The following is a 19,914-nucleotide window of genomic DNA, read 5'->3' as shown; positions in this document are numbered from 1 at the left end:
CCCCATTGGCTGGCTCTCCTGCTTCACATCGTGCCCAGCGTGACACCGTGGAAACCAAGGCCTTCAAGATTATTGCAATCTCTCGCGCTGAAGCTGATTCGATGGTCCTATCACTTCACCATCGCAGACAGATCAGTGGCCTCTCTGTCTTTCACCGCCACTTTTCTGATCTTGCACCCTCTGCTATTTCCATGCTTTGTTCCCCCAGGTTTCTGCAAGGTATACATAGTCTACCACAACCCCTTTCTGGTGAACTACCTAAATCCAGGATCACTGCTCACCTCCACTCATTTGTTCCTCTTTTATCCTGCCTATGGAACCAACTTCCACATCCTCTTCAATCTCGTTCTTCCGTCTTTGTGTTCAACACAGCTGTTCACCACCATCTCAGATCATCCTCATCCGAAACCATGATCGTGTCTCCCCTTGTTAACCCCACCCCAATTCTTCCTCATTCCAAATTTCCAGTTTTCCCTCCTCAGAGTTTCCTTTTGGATCCATCTTGTCGACCCCATATATCCTCTCCTGTCCCCCATAACTCCCCATCCCCATTGTTTGTCCGCCTCCCTCTATCTTGGTCTTCAATTCTACTGTTGGTGTTTGCCCTCCCCCCCTTTCTCTTGCTCTCTCTTTCTCTCTCTCTCTCTCTCTCTCTCTCTCTCTCTCTCTCTCTCTCTCTCTCTCTCTCTCTCTCTCTCTCTCTCTCTCTCTCTCTCTCTCTCTCTCTCTCTCTCTCTCTCTCTCTCTCTCTCTCTCTCTCTCTCTCTCTCTCTCTCTCTCTCTCTCTCTCTCTCTCTCTCTCTCTCTCTCTCTCTCTCTCTCTCTCTCTCTCTCTCTCTCTCTCTCTCTCTCTCTCTCTCTCTCTCTCTCTCTCTCTCTCTCTCTCTCTCTCTCTCTCTCTCTCTCTCTCTCTCTCTCTCTCTCTCTCTCTCTCTCTCTCTCTCTCTCTCTCTCTCACATTCTTTTTGGCCTGTTGTGTCCTGATCCATTCACTGTACTAGTTGTAGCTCTTCTCCAAGCCTCGACGATGTATACAAAATAAAGATACCGTGGGATATTGTAGTATCTGCCGGCTCATGCCGGTAGATGGGACAGCCGGCTTAATGCCCTCTGCGTGGGGTGGCGTACTTATTTGTGCAATCGTCCACTTGCAGAGCACCAGGGTGACGGTTTATAAGGCAGGTTGAAATCGAACAAACATGAGCTATTGGGCCGAATCCCGCATGCACCGTTCATCTCCAGTGGAACTCCGACTTGTGTGTTTTTGAATTACTCGAATAATGCAGTAACACACGTACAGGTGTTTCATTCGTCAGCTCCACACTCACTAACTGTGCTCAACTGCTGCGAATGCAATATGGTACTTCTTGATACATTTGTTCTGTTTTTCACAATTTATAGCAGCAGGATACCGGATTCGCATGCTCCAGGTGAGTTTCAACTACAGTATATATGTAGCACCCTTCCTCTCTTCCCAAGTATATGTGATCATCCTCCACCAAGTTCCCTTAATGCAATCAGCTCTGTTTGGAATCACCATTTCATCGATACCTGTCTCACGTTCCCCGTGCGTCGTTCTTTGAATAAGTTGGTGGGATCGGATCATCCAAAATACCAGGATTATGTTTCCCTTCGTTGTCGTCATTCAACATTTCCAGTTTACTAATTCATTAAATTAATGCAAGAAATACACGTTGAGCACCCAGTCTTTTCTACCAAAAGTCACGGGCCACAAAAGACAATTTTACTGGCACTGCATCAACAATCCTTTGTGTGCGAACTTGTCGGGGCCTCTCTGCATTCTAATTATGACAGGCCGGACCATTTTCATTCCCCAGCCCCATCAAGTTGTTGCTGGGCCTGTAATTTAAATGCCACGGTATCTCACAGGGAAACTATATGGAACCAATGATTATGATTTCTGAACATTAATTTGGTCTTTTGTTGAGTTCATAAAATATTATGACCAGCAGGATAATCTAGAGGTCTGTGCACTCGCCTCTGAACTGTGTTGTCTGGGTTCGAATCTTGACCCAGCTATAGGTCATCATCCTGGTGTTTCGCAGGCAGGACGAGGCATCAATGTGAGTGCTGTCCATCAGCAAAGACTGTAAGGTGGGTGCCTCATCTGCTGGCATGAGGAGATGTAAATGTCCTTCATGATCGACAAGTTATCGCTGGTCCCCTGAACAAGTTCCAAATTCTTACTCCAAGCAGCCACAGAGAGCACTGTGGCACAGCTATGCTCCGAGCAATGATGCAAACCCCCAGCCATGTGCTACATCCGATTGATGATGATGATGATGATGATGATGAAAACATTTGGCAGATTACTTTTCTTTCAGAACTAAAAGTGCAATATTTTCCTTGAGTAAGTTTAATATTCATCGTCACACACAAACCAACCAAGATGCGCGTTGTGAACACGTTCATTTTCCATTTACAAGTGCTTGGAAAACAGTGTTGAAAATCGTGTTGTCAAACATAAATGTCTTGATGTTCATTGATAATTATTTGTGATTGCTTGTGGTTTCTGGTTTTTGAGTAATTTCTAGTTATTTGCTGCTTAATGAGTGACTGACTTGTAGTTATTACAGCTTAATGATTGACTTATGATTGTTTCTGGTTATTGAGTAATTTGTAGTTATAACTACTCATTGAGTGACTTGTAATCGTTTCTTGTTCTTGAGTGACTTGTGGTCATTATTACTTAATGAATGACTTGTGATTGTTTTTGGTTGTTGAGTGACTTGTGGTTCGTTATCTCTGTGCCTCTCTCTCACTCTCCATCTTTACTTCATCATGTCCCTCCAAGCATCAGAGGGAGCTGTGGACAAGACAAGACAGCTTCTCTTTTATTTTTAATTTCTGAATTCTTTCAGAGGCTTTTTTTTTATGCCTTCCAGCCGAAGGTGTCATGGGATTATGTTTTCGGGTTGTCCGTCATTGTGTGCATCCGTGCGTGCACAGCAGATTTTCGTTATCGCGATACCATGAACTACTGGAAGGGATTTTGATCAAACTTGGTGCAAGTATGTATGATGATGCAATGATGAACTGATTGGATTTTGGGGTCAAAGATCAAAAGTCATGTGACCTTTGGCAGAGGCATATCCATTGATGCATTCACATCAAATTCTGTTTTTTTAGTTATTTTGGCAGGATAGAAATCAGAAGGTACGACAGAAACAGTGATTTAAAGAACAGAATGAATCTGAGAGTGATGACATGTTGAAACGGAAACCAGTCTTGGAATGCAGAGTGGCCATTGTTGGCACTCCAGGTCAAAATAATGTTCAATCGAAGGAAGAAAGGATTAGAGGCAATGTGCAAAGGGAGAGATGGAAAAGGGCGAGGGTTAAATGAGAGGAGTGAGTTCTTGAGACCCTGCCTGATAAAATTCTGGTTTTCGGTGCAATTAACTCACTTACAATGTGTCATCCCCCAGGTGGTTTGCTGGAAAAAACACCACAGGTAGCACACCAACACTTTCATGCAGGGAATCTTTATTCCGAGTGACCTTCAGTGTGGAAACCTCCTCACTGCGTTTCCTCAAGCTGGTTCATGCTCAAGTTGTAAAACTAAACGCAGCTGCTGCTTTATGCTTGAGGTAGGCCTCAAATGTGCTATGGTGACAATTGGCCAAAAGCCGGTGAAACATTGCAATGGCGTTGATGAAGAGTCGATGAAAACGGTTCACAGACTCTCCAAACTGCCATCACACACATGATTCAGTCACATGATTGGGAATCAACAGAAAGACCACCTCAAATGAATCGAAAAACGAAATAAGTGACGTCACGAAAGGATGACATTGTTTTGAGCATTATTTATGGTTATAAGACATAAACGAACATGCATATTAATTTGATGCAGCAAAACGTTACTGTTGATTAACTCCAACTTCCCCAAAAAATCAAGGAAAACCGGATTGCCACATCGCTGATCGGACTTGCAGAAAACGCATGCACACGACGGGAAGAGATGAGATTTCCAATGAGAAAAAGATTATTTTTGGAGTTTAAGAAAAGACAAGAAAGGCTGGAGAAAATGTTTTCATCAAGTTGAGGGTGAGACATTCACGACTTTGGCGAATAGGACTCGAGTGAGATTACATGTTGAGAAGGATTGTCTTGACAATGACCCTGAAACCATAGATACATTGTGTAATTAATAAATCCGAACAATGACATTAGATAAATCCAAAAGAAAATTTTATCTGCAGTTTCAGCCCTGGCTTTGCAGGACTTAAGTCTTCTTGCTTCCATGACCTCATCATTCGCCGATCCGCCTTTATCATTGTCTTCCACAAGGTTAGATTTCGACCCAGACTTTCCTGGCAGGAAAAAGAAAGAAAACTTAAAACACCTTTGAGACTATTGCGTCTGTGTTGTATCAAAATTTGCTCTATACGTGATGGGGTGCTCGAAATACGACATGCAAAATATGGGGGGCAGGTTATTATAACATCCGTACGTATCACAATCATGTATGTTTATTAAATTATTCTCGAAAGCCCGACTCTCGTAATTGTAACATTCCATGGGTGAGTACCACTGATCTCTATACGAACTGGATAGGGTACCTAACGTTAATTGGCCGGACGGTCCTGAAGCCACCGGAAGTGCTCCATCCACCATATTCCTTCTCCCACAATACAGAAAATCCCATTTGCTTGTTTCGTCACTTTCGTCTTGCTAAGGCTGAGTGCTTTTGCTCTGTCTTTCGAGGAAGACATTCCAAGCCAACCTTGACTTTGCTGCGACTACTGGAACCGATGGCATCAGCACTGTCATCTTCAAGACGTGTTCATCTGCTCTATATACGCACTACTCCTTCTTGGCTATTTTCCAGGTCTTTCTGGAAGGCCCACCTGCCTGCAACAACTTTTCCCCCAAATCGTATGAATGGTGCCAAAACTGACCGCCTCATTTACAGACTGCTTACTTTTCTCTCCAGGATAAGGTAATGGAATTGATCATTTTAGCAGACTTCAACACTCATCTCTTCACTAACTCTCTGACCATCAGTTTGGTTTTTGCCCAGGTCATCCCCACCCTGGACATGCTGCTTCTACGATCTCGACAAGAGAGATCATAGAAAGTTCTGCATTGAAGCCTGGTGTTGGTTTAGTAGTTAGGGTGGCTTGCTTGGGATCTTAGGATCCTTAATTTGAGCCCCGTTGACCACTGAATCAACACCAGGTGGGGTCGACTCAGCCAATCATCCTTCTGAAATCGGCAAAATGAGTACCAGTGTAAGGAGTACAGCATCAGCAGCATAGTTGCGCCCCAACAAAATGATAGCTACGTAGCAGCCAAGCTGCCATGTGCAAGAAGAAGAGTTCTGCACATCCAGTCAAGGATTTCAGTGTCTCATGGACCTCCTATTCTATCATTGGAATTGGTGGAGGGAAAGGAACAGGTTACTTGAAGTCCTCATGCGAGTCTCAATTGGCATCCATGGGAAAGAATGCGCGATGGAGTAGGTCCACGCTTTGTCAAATTATTTTAGTGGAGAGGAGGTGAGTTTAGCAACTTTCCTTTTTTTTGACATAACGTGTTTGAGTGTCCATTTCTTATACTAATGTCAAATATCTGGATATTGTTGAGTCCCAAGCTAGTGCAACCTTACTATTTTTACCTCGACAGACCTCCTCTGTTTCAAAAGGAGAAATGGAGAGTGCTCATTACCTGAGGTTTTTCGACAAATCAACAAACAGGATGACATCCAAGGGTATGACTTCCAGGAATAACAATAAATGATGAAGATCGTTTCCATAACGTCGATTGCGATGAAAAACAAAGCGCCCACAAAGACTTGCACTAAAAAAAAACAAAAACAAAACAAATAAAAAGCAGAAACATTATTTCAGTTGTGCTGCCAACTCTTGAACTCAGTGCAATGTTATTTGCATTTCACTGTAAAGGAAAAAATTCATGATTCAAAGAAAGATCAGCTATCACGTATTGTCCTGCAAAGTCTGGGGTCCTGTGTAGCCGTCAGTGTAAAAATTGCATCATCGGTCAAAATCATTCGGTCGTCGCGTCTGAGAATGGTAATATGTCGCAGCATATTAAAACATCTATTGGTAGTTTGTCGTGGGTTTCATCATGATCCCTATGAGCAGGCAATGAGTGAGCGTCAAACTAATCTTAAGTTCGTGTAGAATGCATCAGAAATGTGCATATATCGGAACAAACTTGTGGGTTTCCGTTATAACATCAGGGGGAGCCATATCATTACAATTCTGGAGTTGTTCACCAATGTTTCTCATGTACAGTTTCTAATAATATGTTTGTAATAGAGCACAACAGTTCAAAATTTAATGTTGACCCACCGTGACATAACTTGGGTCATTTTTGTCGAAGACTTGTGTAAAAAAATTGGGATGTGGGGGAGGATACCCAGTGTTCTATGTGTACATATGGAATTCGATGTGAATAGATGTTTATTTTACAGTCATCCTTACTCGGTATTACTGTCAAATCATGAATGCGTCCGAAAGACTTTATTAAATCAATAGTTTATCACTTTTAAGGGACAGCAGGATAGTAGATGTGTATGTAATCAACGTAGAATGGATGTGTGGAGTATGGAAAGTTATACGAACTAACATGGAGCTGATACTCCAGCTCTCCTGCCTTTTGGGTAGTATGAGGAATAGATCTGTGTAATATGAAACGTAAAATCTTGAACCTTTTTTTTGAAATATCTTAAATTACCGGCCGAGCAGGGTTGTGCTTCGAGGTTTCCACGATACCTTTTGATTGGTACGACAACCTAACTAGAGGCCACGCCCTCAGCGCCACACCTGGTGATCTTCTGCCGAGCGGAACAGATAGGTGCAGCACCGGCTATTCACGTGAGTCAATTTGTGGGGTAGAATGTCCCAGGCTAACACTAAGTGCAGACTACGCTGGACCAATGAAGGAAAAGATCTGATGAACAGATTTAATTTCAATTAACATAGAGTTTATTTATAAAGCATGAGGAAAAGCATGTGGTAACATTTAAAACAGGGGTTTATTTACATGCATTCACACAGCAGGGACATGCAAGATGGGTGAGGTGTGGCAAAAAATACAGTAAGCAAAAGAAGACTTACAAACAATCTTAACTATGCGAACAAAACAGGTGCCATCAGAATCACTCTGCGGAAGGGTAGATTTAGAGTGAAGATAAGAGAAAGTTTGAGGCATTGGCAACCTCTGCGCTCACCCAGTGCAGGCTGAGAACCTCTGAAAGAACCATCTCTGAAATATCTTAAAGAACTCTCTGAAACCTCCTGGAATGCTATTTTTATGTTGCGAGCGAGGCGGAGCCCAGCGCCACCGGCAAGCGTAACTCTGCCACGGGGCAACCAATGTCTGCCCCTCGTGTTCCCAGCATGCCGTGTTCATTGGCTCAGACTTCACCTGCGTCCTGACATCACCAGCTCCGTGAAGCCATCGGAATGGCTCCATTAGTCTTCGAGGTGAGTTATGGGGCCGATCTCTCAAACCGAACATGGGGGCAGCATGCATCGCTCCCCACTGGTAGCACAAGCGTCCTGGAGGGTTGTGGATGGCTCCCTGGCAGTACGATGGTTTCCGCCGACAGGGATGAACCACAGAAATACCAGCACAAACCTGCGCTAGACGGCAGCGAGCTTAGTTGGTTGTGGCGCTCCGAACGGGGGCCAAGCGGCACCTCGGGCAGGTTGCTGTCATCGATCAAAGGCGAGTGGTTGGAGCGGTTTTTGGAACGGCCCGTGATGGTTGAGGCTGAAGTAGATGGTGTGCAAGCAAAGCGAGGTGATGGTTGTTGGTTTTGTGTTGTAGAGGTAATTGTAGTCTTGTGGAGGTGGCATGATAGAAAGTGATGTTGAATGCATGGTTGAATGATGATGGCGGTATGGTTGAAAGTGGTATATGGTGGTTGAGTTCTGGCACGCGATTTTAGTGGGGTTTTGGTGGCAGATGCTCGGTGGCATGTGGTTTGAATGTGGTGTTGAATTAAAGAATAGAAAAGTGAGGAAAAACTTAACTAATTCCACACGACGCATGTTCCTTCATAGCCTATTAGACACAATGGAAGGACCCTGTCTGGAAGAACTAGTAACAAAATAACTATCTCAGGAACTGCTACATGTTGGTTGCCATTATTGGGGAGTACCAGTTTGCAGAACTGTAACAATTTCGAGGTTGCACAATGACGTTTGGCTGACAGGATGGCCGAGAGCTGGAGTCGGCATCCTGCAGCTCCGCTGCATGCGGCTGTTTAAGGACTTGTGGGTGACTCCCGATCCTGATCGATCAAACGTCCTTTTTTCTCTCTCACTTTTCAAAAAGATCTTTGTGAGTGTAGTGAAAGAATAAAATAATACTTGAGATCTTTGGCAATGATGTGTTTATAATATGATGTGAGATATTGCATCCATAAAGTATGTACAATTAGAATGTGACTTCATCTACAAAGTATGTGCAACTATAATGTGGGTACGTCTATAAAGTACTGCAAGACCCGACATTTGTGGGAGATGCGTTCCTGGAAAATGCCATGAATGTCGAATCCACAAATATTAGGGCATTGTTTCAATGGGGAAAAGGGGAATATGTTTATTATTTTTATTTTTTAACAAACACTTAAGGACTGGTCTCCTTTCTGCACCGCCGCTGATATTAATTCAGCCTGGGAATTCTTCCACAGAAACCTGCTCTCTTATGCACAGATTCATCCCATCTCATCTTCAATTATCTTACCCATTCTCCTGCTCTTGGTACACTGAATCCTGTGGTGAATGAGTTGCTTTAGCACAACTTGCATTTTCCTCCTGGAAGGAAAATCCGACCAAATGCAATCTCAGATCATTCCACAAAGCCCACAACAAGTGTGTGTCCACTCTCTGGAGAGCCAGAAAATAACATCTGTCCATCCTCAAGAATGAGTTTTCAAACTTGTCTCCCTCCTCTAAAATCTGGTAGTGCCTTGTCAAGTCCATCTCTGGTGTATGCTCACCTTCCCTCACTTCAAGTGGCACCACATGGAGGATGCCCAGTCGGTATCTGGCTTTGGAGGCCAATTTTTAAATGTGGTTTGTCCAAGAGAGATCAAGGATTTGAGTGTGACCCAAGAGTTTTAGTGACTGAACCTCTTTGAGAGGGATGTTCAGAAAGTAGATGCTTGGATTTGTGGTATGGTCCTTTCAGAGAGAGAGAGAGAGAGGAAGAGAGGAAGAGAGATTTCTTAGAATTGAAAGACATATTCATTGAACATTGAAACATTGAAAGTGTTTGACCAGTTTGTGATTTTGGTCTGAGGTTTGAGAAGAGGTAAGAAAGAGGCTGCTGCCTGTCTGTCAGAAGGATGAGATACGTATGTCACGGCAGAGAGTGGAGTCATCAGCAAAGAGATAAAAAGGACTTTGCAGAGATTCAGAGTGATCATTGATGAATATTACTAATAAGATGGGGCCAAGAACACTGCCCTGGGGTACTCCAGTCTTGATGGGGAGAGGAGATGAAAGGGTTCCATTGAGAGCCACACATTGTCTATGAGGTGGAGGAAGTCAGTAATCCAAGAGTGGAATTGGCCTTCGATTCCATAGGCAGACAGTTTGGAGAGCAAGGCAGGATGTCAGACGATGATAAGCTCGAGATATGTCCAGAAAGGTGGCCCTGTTCCCATGTCTGATATTGAGGGCCTCCATCATTGTTGGGAGAGTAGCAGCAGCATGTCCAGGGCAAGGTAGAGTGACCAGGTCTGAATCCAAATTGGTGATCTGAGTTGAGGCTGTTGGAGAAAAGGAATGATTTTATGCCAACTGTGATGATGGATTATGTGACCTTGCTGATGATTGGAAGTCAGGTAATTGATCTATAGTTGAGGGGATCCATTTTTACACCATTTTTTGTAATGCTGTGATGTTGGCTCATTTCCAAGCAGATGGAAGATAACCTATGGTAAATGACAGGGTGAAAAGGGCAGAGAGGAAATGCAAGAGTAGCAGAGGTTTTTAGGATCCATGAGCTGATGCCATCCAGTCCAGTTGCAAAATCAGAGTTGAGGGTTGCCAGAAACTTTGCCACCTTTTCAAGTGCAAAGGATACAGGATCCAGGAGCAGTTGGGTACCATTGGGAAGGATGGGTACAGATATGGAGGGGATCCATCCATCCATCCATTGGGACCATAGTCTGTGCAGAGCGTTGGTGCTGCCTAAGCAGTCTCCTCGAGCCTGGTGTTGGCTCAGTGGTTAGGGTGGCAGCTTGGGATCCTAGGGTCCTGAGTTCGAGCTCTGTTAGCCACTGAATTAACACCGGGTGGGGTTGACAGCCTGTCATCCTTCCGAGGTCGGCGAAATTAGTACCAGTTCCAGTGTGTGTACTGGTAGAGGGGCACTGCATCAGTGACACAGTCACGCTTTAAGAAATGACAGCGACCCCGGCAGCTAAGCTGCCATACAACCACCACCAGCAGTCTCCTTGGCTATTGGACACAATCCTGGACAGGTCGCCCCTCTGACACAGGCTTCCAGCATGCTGGCACTCATTTTGCCGACTTCAGAAGGATGACAGGCAGAGTCAACCCCACCTGGTATTAATTCAACAGCGGAGTGGGATTTGAACTCAGGATCCCAGGATCCCAAGCCCACCACCCTAACCATTAAGCCAACACCAGGCATATGGAGGGGATGAGACACAAGATTTAAAGGCAAACAACAAAATTGAGGCATTTGACCTTCTCACGAGCGAAGTCGGCTGCGATGACATTTGAAGTGAGGGAAGGGATGGAAGGGGAGCATACACTACAGACAGACTTGACAAGGTGCCACCACATTTTAGAGGAGGGAGACAAGTTTGAAAGCCCATTCTTGAGATTGGACAGATGTTGTTTTCTGACTCTCCTGAGAGTGGACACACACTTGTTGTGGGCTTTGTGAAATTATCTGAGGTTGCATTCGGTCAGATTTGCCTTCCAGGAGAAGAATGCAAGTTGTTTTAAAGCAACAGCTTCACCACAGGATTCAGAGTACTAAGAGCAGGAGAATGGGTAAGATAATTGAAGATGAGATGGGATGAATCTGTGCATAAGAGAGAGCAGGTTTCTGTGGAAGAATTCCCAGGCTGAGTAAATATCAGTGGCGGTGAATAGAGGAGACCAGTCCTGAAGTGTAAAATATATATATATATATAAAAAATGAAACACCCGCGAATAACCTGGGTCCGCGAATGTCGAATTTGTCAATCTCGGAGTTCACAGGATGTACAATTACAATGTGAGTTCGTCTATGAAGTCTGTACAGCGCAAATAGTATGTGAGTACAACTATAAAGTATGTACAGAGACATGACAGAAGTAAATAGACACATTGAATTTATTCATTTCTTCTGTGTAAAGCAAGTTTTACTCAGCGATTTGTACTAATATTCAACCATTTATTTGCAGAAATGAGTTTTTGGGTCTTGTACGACAATTAACGATGCCTCAAATCCAGGGAGCACACAGACTTTCCTATTTTCAAAGAGGACGAATTGTTGGCCAATCGGAAGGTGGAGTCAGCCAGCATCAGATGGCTCAGAACCTTGGCATTGCGCTTTGTACTGTCAATCGAGTGATTGTGCAATTCACCAGCGAAGGAAAGGAATCCACAGCTTCCTGTTCTGGTCGATCTGGGCCCTCAGAAAGGTGTCTTCGAGCTGTCAAGCGGTCCATTGAGGAAACTCCCCGTTGCAAGGCAGCAGATGTTGCAGAGGAGGTCCAAGTTAGCTCAAGAACTGCCGTGCGGTACCTTCATCAACTGGGCTACAATGGGAGAGCAGCTCAGAGAAAACCTCTTCTTTGACCAGCTAACATTCAAAGGACAATGAAGTGGGCTGACGAGATGGCCAACAGAGCCCTGGAGTGTTGGCAAACTGTCATTTTTTTCAGATGAGTCCCAATTTGCTCAATTTTCTGACAGTGGACACGTATGAGTCTGGAGACTTCCCAGTCAAGAGTTCTCTTTGAACCGATTGCAGCCAAATGTCAAACACGGTGGTTTTTCAGTGATGATGTGGGGAGCAATCTGGAGCACTAGTCGGTCAGAGCTTGTGGAGTGTGTTGGCAACATCAACCCTACGATCTACATTTCTATCCTTGAGGATGGACTTCTCCCCGTCTTCTCCACTGGTCAGATGGTTAAAAACAACACTCTGTTCATGGAAGATGGAGCTCCATGGCACACTGCAAAAACGACCAAAGAATGGCAGGACAGAAATGGGATCAAGCGACTTCCGTGGCCAAATCGGTCTCCTGAGATGAATCCCATTGAACACCTCTAGGCCATAATGGATCAAACTTTGTGGAAAAATTCCAGGAAACCAACATCACGGGCAGAATTGTTAAACCTTTTGCGTGAAGCCTGGACAGAAATCCCACAAGGAGAAAATTTCAGAACTCGTTAGTTCTCTGCCTGAAAGAGCGAAAGCGTTGAAATCTGCAAATGGCAAGTCTGCCAAATACTAGTGTACGTATTAAAATGGATCAAATGTACTTTAAATGTTAAATAGATAAATTCTTTAAAAATCATGGTGTCTATTTCCTTCCGTCGTGCGTCTGGACAGCACAATTACAATGTGAGTTTGTCTATACATTGTGTACGGTACAATTTGAATGCGAGTACAATTAGAATAAAATACATACAATAATATCACACTAAACAAGTCCAGGCGAAGGTATGCAATATTTGATTGCTCGTTCTAGTTATATACTTGTTGTGAACAGGTATCAAGATCTATGGAAGAGCTAGCAACAGGGGGATTCAACCATACAAGGTGGCATAATGGTTATAGCGTCCGCATGGGAGGTCGGCGGTTCGATCCCGAAAGACGGGCAAGAAGCTGACGCGCATGAGAAGCAAAGATATGCAGGGTAGACAAGATTGTAAAAAAAATTACAGGCATGTGTGCAGCATAGTATTCGATGCTGGCAACCTCAAATTTTAGATGCTGGCAACAAGGTTTAGCGAACATAACCTAGAGACCATTTTTCAGCTGAAAAACCGGTCTTGATCAGAGTTGAATACGGTGACGGTAACACCGAAAGGAAGACAAAACATCTCCCTGTTTCATATTAATCGTGGGTTAGTACAAATAAAACCATTTTACAATCAACTGCCAAATTTTGAGTTATGAAATGTATTCACCATGCAAGGGCCGTAACCCTGACTTACCAATAAGGGGAACACAGCCACTCATGTTGCCAGGGATGACTTCACCCAAAGTGTACAGGCAGAAGGAAAATGTGAGCAACAATGTAAGTTTTGCTGACAATCTGTCGACCACTATGTCACCCCATAGTGGCAGAAAGCAAGTGGCTATGTCCAATATCATGATCAAGTAAAAAGGAATCAAAAATGACATGACAGTGATAATATAGCTCTGAAAAAAAGTCACCTGAAAGACAGTAATGAATAAATAATATTATCACAGGCCATATAAACATTGTATATGATATTATATGTACCAGTGGGGGCATGCTTGCACATTGCAAGTGACTACTCTGGTGCATCGACACATTTACATTCAAGAGCATAAGGTTATGATGATATTCAAGGCAAAAGTCAAACTAAAAATGTTGTACATCCATAATTCACTTAATCAAACAATGACCAAAAAAAAATGGCAAGTCATGTGACCTAAAATGTAATACAATTACATCCGCCATCGAAGGTGGAAGGAGGTTATGTTTTCGCCCCTTTCTGTCTGTTTGTCTGTCTGTCTGTTTGTTTGTGTGTTTGTTTACCCTGTAGCAGCCACACCGTTTCAGTGATCATGACCAAACTGGGTACAGACGTCGGCCATGGTCCAATTTAGACACTTGTCGTTTTTGGTGGATCTAGGTCAAAGGTCAATGTCAAGGTCACCGAAAAACCGAAATTCTTATTTTCGCAATAACGTCCGCTAAAATGGTCGTATCGACTCCCAACCAAATCCTAATTGTGCATCTTCCAATCCTGCATCCAACCATATGTCTCATTGGGGGTGTCACACCAACACCCTTCTTAGCGGTCGGGGGTCGAATGTCAGGGGGATCGGGTCAAAACTTACAAATTGCGATAAAAACACCATTTCAAGTCCGATTGACTTCCAAGTTATGATCATGACCAAACTAAGTGCGATAACTCATTAAACAGTAGCACTATCGACTTATAAGAACCAAATTGATTTCCAGGTTTTTGTTTTTTCAGAGATCATGGAGATACGACAAAGTTATTCCGGAAATTCCTTGCTCAACGAGCGATTTCATTTGTTTGTCTATGTACAGGATATCTAAAAAAAGTTGTGGACGGATTCGGATGAAATTTTGTGGACAGGTTAGGTGTGTGACAAGGACGAACTGATGAGATTTTGGTGAAGATCCAGATCCGGATCTGGATATGAAATAAAAAAAAGTGATTCTTCACCATTGAGAGATAGGTCTAAACTGATGTACAACACGATATCTCAAAACGTTGGGGACAGATTCGGATGAAACTTGGTGGACATGTTGGATGTGTGACCACGACGAATCGATTCGAATTTGGTGAAGGTCTGAATCCGGATCTGGATCCGATAATTTTTTAAGTGATTCTTCACTATTGAGAGACAGGGCTTCACTGAAATATATCATGATGCCTCAAAAAGTTGGGGACAGATTCAGACGAAACTTGGTGGACAGGTTGGGCGTGTGATAAGAACGAATCGATTTGATTTTGGTGAAGATCTGGATACGACAGGTTTTATAAATTTTATTTTAAAGTGCTTTTTCACCTTTGGAGAGATTGGGCCAAAAATTACGTATAGCATGATATTTCAAAAAGTTTTGGATGAGTTATGACAAAACTAGGTCGATGAGTTGGTTAGGTGACGAGAACAAGTGATTCGATTTTGGTTCGTGTTTGGAAGCAGATCCGGCCTATCGGTGAGATACAAAACGTTAACTGTTCAGTCTGGTGGCGGTACTCCCTCCACCGAGTGCCGTCTCAGTTTTTAATGTAAATACGTCAGAAGTTATAAAATAAGATGTGGAAGAGGTGCTTGTTGCTGTTGTCTCGCAACCAGTTCCAGTGTAAGCTCCATTGTCTAGGGTGACGTCACCGGCAGTGAGCAGACAGAGTCTGCACTGGCTGACTTTTATTCGCCGATATTTATGTTTATATAATTTTTCCGACTGTTTTGTGATTTCCACCGGGATATTGGTTTTGAGTTGCATCATTGTGCAAAGTTTCAAAGTTTCTCTCCCACCTCGAAGGTACTGAACATTTATATCTAATCAGTGAGTCAGTGAGTCATTCAGTGGTTATAAAGGGCTTTATATATTAGACTAGCATATACAACCCATCTCTATGGTAATGGGAATATTAAGAGAGGGGGAAGAGAGAAAGGGCGGGGGGGAGAGAGGAGGAGGAGGGAGTGCAAGGAGGGGAGGGTAGAGTGAGGAGGGATAGAGAGGAGGTAGGGAGTGTGAGGAGGTTGTGGGAAGCGAGGAGGTTTGGGGAGGGGGGGTGGGGAGGAGAAGGGGATGTTCTTGACTTGCGTTTGGTAGGGGACTTGGGGAGGGGGGAGGGGGGAGTGGGGGGCGGGGGGCGGGTTCTCGACTTGCATTGGGAGTTGGACTTGAAAGGAAGTGGGGAGGGGAGATCAATTTGCATTTTGTAGGGACATTTGGGGGAGGCAGGGGGTGGGTGGATGGTCCTATCTACCAGCATTAGTACAGGATTGAATGAAATAGGGTATGTTAAACAGCACGTTGAAGCAAGATAGCAACACCATTCAGCACTTTCAAACAGCACATACCATTTAAAAAGAGATTATAACATGGTCTTCCCTTGAGGAATGTGACCCTAACTGCGGTGACATTTTTATTACAAAAAAGGTAAAAAAAAAAAAAACATTGCAAACAAAAATTAACAAAACCAGAAACAACTAATCAAAAGACAAGAAACCATAAGACAATAAATCAGAAAAAAGGAAATCAGGACAAGTAATCAAAACAATAATCAAACTTTGTCGATAACAAGAATAGGCCTGGTGTTGGCTTAATGGTCAAGGTGCTTGGTTTAAGATCCTTGGGTCTTGAGTTAAAGCTTTTGTTTTTTCCATTGAATGAACACCAAGTAGAGTTGACTCAGCCTGTCCTCCTTTTGAGGTTGGCAAAATGAGTACCAGCATACTGGCAACAAGGGCATTGCATCAGCGGCACAGCCACTTCCCCAGGAAGTGATGTAGCCAAGCAGCCATCGGCTGCTTATGAATAAATAAATAATAAGAATCAAATAATCAAACACAAATCAGGTCAAAGACAAGAAACCCATTAAAAAAATAATAACCCAAAACCTTTCCCCCACCCCAAGACAAAGGACACCGAACTCTAACTGAACAAAGGGAGGGGAGAAGGAAGACCCTATCTCCCCACCAATGAGGATCACGGCCAAACTGAGCCCACAAGGCTGCCTGCCAGAACACCCCTGAACCTTTCCAAACCTGGTGACAAACTCGGTCGGGGACTGCAGATGCACGTGACGGCTGCCCGCACCTTAGCAAGGGACTCCCCACAGCAGGACCCCCTGCCCCTCTTCACCATGGGAAAGCCTGGCAGATTTCACCGCTCTGGGGAAGGCTATATGATACACATGACCCATCGTTATGGCCAGCACTCTGCCCTGTCGATCGCAGGCTGTCGCCAAGCCTGTACCTCTGGAGGCAGGACAGGGCCATACCCCATATCGGCTCAGGGTCGTCCATTCCCCAGAACAGTATTCTCTGGCTCCTGCTCACCATGGAACAGTCTTGATGGTTTTTTACTATCCTACAGGCCTGCTTCCATTTGCAGCAAGGCACTGGATGTGGACAGAGCCCAATGAACACAAAGATGTCCTGTCTGTTCATCACCAGCCAGGGCGCATAGCTTTCAAGGAGGCTAGCCCTGAACGACCAGACCCCCTTGGTGATAGGGCAGTCCCACAGGACATTCCTAACAGTTTTGTCCCTTGTGCATTGGGGTCGGGACACTGGACAGACACGTTCATGTTCTTCGGGAACTGAAACACCCAGACCAGAAGACACTCGTGGACAGCCTGCCACATGACGTCCTTCTGGTCATTGTTGAGACAGGGACTGAAACATTCTCCCAAACATTACATTTCTCGCGGTACTTTCTGTGAGAGGGTGTCCTTGGAGGATATTCACCTCCTGCAGCACCCCCCCCCCCCCGGGGCTCAGGTAGTCCAAGACCTGAGACAACTGCCAACCGATTGGCCGACGGGTCAACTGGCCCTGCCGCCAAGCGAACCCCTCAAACATCCAAAAATTCCCCGGACACAACCCAGAGAAAGGCTGAGACAGTGAGAGGAAGCACCCTTCCATCTGTCAAATGGACGGTCCCAAGAGAAATAACAAAAATTCCCCTCCTTATTTGGACTGGCACATTCGCTGCTGCTGATTGCAACATATTTTTAGGAATGTTGGTAAGAACGTTGGTTATTCTCTCCTCCAGTTTATCAAGGTTTTCGATGCTATGGACACCCTATCCTGCTATGGGTTCATGCTATTGGACACTATCCTTCACAGTGCCTTCAGAAGGTATTCACACCCCTTGACTTTTCACATTTTGTTGTGTTCTCACCTGATTTTAAAATGCATTGAATTGAGATTTTTTTGTCACTGATTGAAACATAATACCCCATCATGTCAAAGTGGAATTTTGTTTTCAGAAATTTTTACAAATCTTATTAAAATGAACAGCTGAAATGTCTTGAGTCAATAAGTACTCAACCCTTTTGCTATGACACTCCAAATTGATCTCAGGTGAATCCAATTTCCTTTAGACATCCTTGAGATGTCTCCACAACTTGATTGGAGTCCACATGTGGCCAATTCAATTGATTGGACATGATTTAGAAACAAACAAACCTTTCTATATGAGGTCCCACAGTTGACAGTGCACGTCAGGGCAGAAACTCGACCATGAGGTCCAAGGAACTTTCCATAGAACTCTGAGATAGAATTGTGAAGAGGCATAGATCTGGGGAAGGGTACAAAACAATTTATGGAGTGTTGAAAGTTCTCAAGAGCATGGTGAGCTCCATCATGAGGAAATGGAAAGAATATGGAACTACCCAGACTCTTCATAGAGCTGGCCGTCCGACCAAACTGAGCAACCGGGCAAGAAGGACCTTGGTCAGGGAGGTGAACAAGAACCCAATGACCACTCTGACATAACTACCGAGTTCCTTGGCTGAGATGGGAGAACCTGCCAGAAGGACGACAATCTCTGCAGCACTTCACAAATGTAGGCTTTATGGGAGAGTGGCCAGACGGAGGCCACTCCTGAGAAAAAGGCACATGACAGCATGCCTGGAGTTTACAAGAAGGCACGAGACAGACTGAGAGCATGAGGCAAAATTTTCTGTGGTCTGATGAAACGAAAATTGAACTCTTTGGCCTGAATGCAAAGTGCTATGTCTGGCGGAAACCGAGCACAGCTCTTCACCTATTAACCAACATCCCTCCCGTGAAGCATGGCGGTGGCAGCATCATGCTATGGCGATGCTTTTCAGCGGCAGGGACTGCGAGACTTCTTCAGAAAGAGAGAACAACGAATGGAGCCAAATACAAGCAAATCCTTGAGGAGAACCTGCTTCAGAGTGCAAAAGACCTTAGACTGTGGTGAAGATTTACATTCCAACAGGATAATGACCCCAAGCATACAGCTAAAGCAACACTAGAATGGCTTCAGAACAAGAACGTGAAAGTCCTCGAGTGGCCCGTCCAAAGCTCACACTTGAATCCCATTGAGAATCTGGAAAGCCCTGAAGATTGCTGTTCCCCGACGCTCCCCATCCAACTTGACAGAGCTTGATCAAATTGGCAATGAAGAATGGGAGAAAATCCCCAAATCAACATGTGCAAAGCTGATACAGACATACCCAAGAACACTTGAAGCTGTAATCGCTGCCAAAGGCTCTTCAACAAAGTATTGACTCAGTGGGTTCAATACCTGTGTCGTGACTCACAAAGTTTTTTTTTTCAGTAATTAATTAATTCTTCAAACACGTGAACTCTGGTAGCCAATCAGTTGCATCTTTCTGGAGAGCCAATCAACGCATAGGGATGTTAAAAAAGGCCGAGGGCTCACCGGAGCTCATCGCCACAGTTATATAAGTTAGATATTTCTGTCTTTAATTATCAATAAATTTGTAAAAATTTCTAAAAACATGTTTTCACTTTGTCATTATGGGGGTATTTATTTCACGTAGATCGGTGACAATTTTTTTTAAAATTAAATCCATTTTAAATTCAGGCTGAAACACAACACGACAAAATGTGACAAAGTCAAGGGGTGTGAATACTTTCTGAAGGCACCGTACATTTTGTTTCATGAAAAAATCTGTTCATAAATAAAGCTGCTGCAACAACTAAAAATTGGGTATTGACTCATCATACGCCCTGTAGAATTGGTCGCACTCTCTGCATGATGAATGTGAACTACTCCCGATTTGTCACGAGCTGTTGATGTTGTGTCCTTTAGTTTTGAAATGACATTACAGATGGCGCATAGGAGCTTGCATGCCGCACCAATCTCTGCATACCGTGTACTACCTTACCAATCTTTTCGGAAAGGCCCAGCTAGTGCGGGAGAACACAGTGCCCAAATGTGTCTGGCTCCTTCTGTTCTGCCCGTTTTGGTTCTTTCAGCATGGGTAGTGTCCCTTTGCTACACACATTATTGAGCAGCACTCCTCTAACTAATCGAATTTTTTTTTTTAAAAATTGCATCAGTCTTGGAAGATGGCAGTCCATGCCCGAGCTGCCAAGGGTCTGCGTGTGTGGGTGATTGGGTTGCTGGAGTTAAAATCCAGAAACCTGTGAGTGTGGGTCGGTTTCCTGTAGACAGACATCTTAAGGTAGTCTT

At 44.1% G+C, this 19,914-nt stretch overlaps 1 protein-coding gene across 2 annotated transcripts in view; it reads right to left on the bottom strand.

The window, feature by feature from the left end:
- Positions 1-3,011: 3,011 nt before the first annotated feature.
- The window catches only part of LOC147009783 (ligand-gated cation channel ZACN-like), a 34,871-nt gene continuing 17,968 nt past the window's right edge, over positions 3,012-19,914 (bottom strand). For both annotated transcript variants that reach the window (XM_085860825.1, XM_085860823.1), the window contains exons 7-9: positions 13,193-13,415; positions 5,694-5,825; positions 3,012-4,336 (exon numbers count right to left, since the gene is read on the bottom strand). In XM_085860825.1, coding sequence (XP_085716951.1) covers positions 4,080-4,336; positions 5,694-5,825; positions 13,193-13,415 — 612 coding nt within the window. In that variant the 3' untranslated portion in view covers positions 3,012-4,079. The remainder of the gene's footprint in view (positions 4,337-5,693; positions 5,826-13,192; positions 13,416-19,914) is intronic.

This window comes from Eptatretus burgeri, chromosome 17 (genome assembly GCF_056783735.1).
Source record: "Eptatretus burgeri isolate ZD-2024b chromosome 17, Ebu_testis_v1, whole genome shotgun sequence".
In the NCBI taxonomy this organism is placed as follows: Eukaryota; Metazoa; Chordata; class Myxini; order Myxiniformes; family Myxinidae; genus Eptatretus; species Eptatretus burgeri.
Note: the sequence above shows the minus strand (reverse complement) of the source record. Positions and strands in the feature narration are given on the sequence as shown.